The sequence below is a fragment of the Procambarus clarkii genome, chromosome 40 (genome assembly GCF_040958095.1).
Source record: "Procambarus clarkii isolate CNS0578487 chromosome 40, FALCON_Pclarkii_2.0, whole genome shotgun sequence".
Taxonomy (NCBI): Eukaryota; Metazoa; Arthropoda; class Malacostraca; order Decapoda; family Cambaridae; genus Procambarus; species Procambarus clarkii.
This window is the reverse complement of record NC_091189.1, coordinates 14,334,599-14,336,945: the sequence shown is the minus strand read 5'-3', so window position 1 is coordinate 14,336,945 and position 2,347 is coordinate 14,334,599. Positions and strand designations below refer to the sequence as shown.

The 2,347-nt window shown below is 43.9% G+C and overlaps 1 protein-coding gene across 2 annotated transcripts in view; it reads left to right on the top strand.

The window, feature by feature from the left end:
• The first annotated feature begins 805 nt into the window (after nucleotides 1–805).
• beta4GalT7 (beta-1,4-galactosyltransferase 7) overlaps nucleotides 806–2,347 on the top strand; it is a 19,764-nt gene continuing 18,222 nt past the window's right edge. Inside the window, exon 1 of one of the 2 annotated variants that reach the window (XM_069338728.1) lies at nucleotides 806–961. In XM_069338728.1, coding sequence (XP_069194829.1) covers nucleotides 948–961 — 14 coding nt within the window. In that variant the 5' untranslated portion in view covers nucleotides 806–947. Of the gene's footprint in view, nucleotides 1,028–2,347 lie in introns of both variants that reach the window. The other variant, XM_069338729.1, reaches the window with a different exon arrangement.

Below are 2,347 nucleotides of genomic sequence, written 5' to 3'. Positions count from 1 at the left end.
AGCACAATAAACTACCTCTCACAGGATATGGGAAGCACAATAAACTACCTCTCACAGGATATGGGAAGCACAATAAACTACCTCTCACAGGATATGGGAAGCACAATAAACTACCTCTCACAGGATATGGGAAGCATAATAAACTATCGCTCACAGGATATGGGAAGCACAATAAACTACCTCTCACAGGATATGGGAAGCACAATAAACTACCTCTCACAGGATATGGGAAGCACAATAAACTACCTCTCACAGGATATGGGAAGCACAATAAACTACCTCTCACAGGATATGGGAAGCACAATAAACTACCGCTCACAGGTTTCTACCTTATTAAATACATTTTGGTTCGTGGAAAAATGGCAACCCAAGACACCGAGACTATAGTTTCAAGTCTGTCGATACAAGTAAAAAATATAATTTACTTGAAGGCAATCGTCGCCATAGTGGCCTCTGATGTCTATTATCTTACCCAGTAATTTGTGCCATGAATTCAACACTCATATTTACAATCCAGTATTTATCCATTTATTTTGTATTTATATACCCGACTTGGTGCCTTCTTTAATAATTACTTACTTGTATTTATATATATGTGGCACCATAATAACAAAAATGTCAATTAGACTTTATTCTTTTCAGATATGCTGACATATTTTAGCAACGTTTTGAAAACTAAATAAGCCCGTTATCTTTGCACGTGTCCGATTCCATCACATTATGCTTGAATTTGTGAAAAAAAATTGTTATAGTAGGATTATATGTAGCAGGAAAAGCCACAAAAACTGCACATAAAAGACAAGAAAGGATATTTATGTTATCCGTCAATTAGACAACGGTGATGTTGAGTGCAAGTGTGCATGTGAGTGTGTGAGAATGTGCATGAGAAGCGAGGAGTGTCAACAAGGACGGACCGTCAGCTGGGACATGTAAACACGCCGATCTGGATGACGTTGTACAGGTTACTAAGAGTAGTGCTACTGGGGATTATGGTGATGCATGTTGTGTGTGTAGAGGGCCAAGAGTAGTATGTAGCAAGTTGTTGTTTTAGATTTAGCTACTCTGAACAAAATGTTCCAAATAGCACGGGCTATGGTGAGCCCGTAAGTGGAGATTCTTTGGAGCCATTATTTGTATAAATAGATGATACTGGGGATGGGGTCCGTGGACGCGCCAATCCAATCCAAGAAAATAAGGCTAGTCAGACCGGTGAATTGAAGGGGTACAGACGTTGCTCACAGTTGAGTGCCACAGGAGTCAGCAGGGCTGTTGACGGGGATGGCCACAGTCGGCCGGTCTAGGGGCAGATGTCTGAATGTTGCAAGAGAATTGGTTTCCTTATCATAGTTCCCCAAAGTTGGTAGTCTGGTCGAATTTCCTTCTTCAAGGCGTCGTAGTCGCAGAGGTGGTCAAGGCATTCTAGAGGGATGACCATGTGAAGAATCCGTCCTGCTTCCCTGCACTTGTCTTCCTAGTAGTCATTTTGGATTATGGAGTTATGCTGTCTGTCCTCCTTGTAAAGTACATGGCCACGTTGGATATATTGTACCCAGAGGAGGCAGCATGGGACTCTGTCAGTCTGGTTGGTGTGGGATCTGTTGCCCGAGCGGCCGCATGAGGGGCGGGAGAACCGGTAACAACTGAACCATGGAAGTCGGATGAGTCATCATGGTCAGTTTCCTTGGGCTTGTTTTTGGATTCGGTCGAGTCTTTGGAGTTGGTCGAGTCGTCGGAGTCAGCTTCGTCATCCTGATCAGCTGTCCTGGTGCTGCTGCCATCCCTGTCAGTGGGACAAACTTGAGAACAGCGGAGTCGCTGTGGCCAGATGGTGAGGGCTCCCCTAGGGGCCAGCGCAGGGATCCCTGGGGTGGAGGGTCCGGTAGCAGTTGTGGAAGCTGGAAGATCATCGGGAAAAGCAGCTGTCGGAAGTCCATTTGCCACAAGCAGCCTGTTGATGTAGCTGTAGCGGGTAATGTCATTGCCCACCATTTTGTCGGCGAGGTGAAGGATGGGTAAAAGGGTGGTCTGGGTGGAGGCTGCAGGCTGTTCCGGTGGTAGTGTGGTCAGAGGTGGTATGGTCGACTGGGTGCAGCATCCCTAGGAGCTCGAAAAAAAAAGGTAGAAAATTTCAGCATGGTAGCAGAAGTTGCCTCTGGTATCTTTCTTTGTAAAGATTATTGGATAACGAAGTCGATAGAGCTTCAGCCTCACGCGCATTGGGTCTGTGGTTCGAGTCTCCGATAGCCCAGGTGAAGGAGATCATATATATATATATATATATATATATATATATATATATATATATATATATATATATATATATATATTTATATATATATATATATAA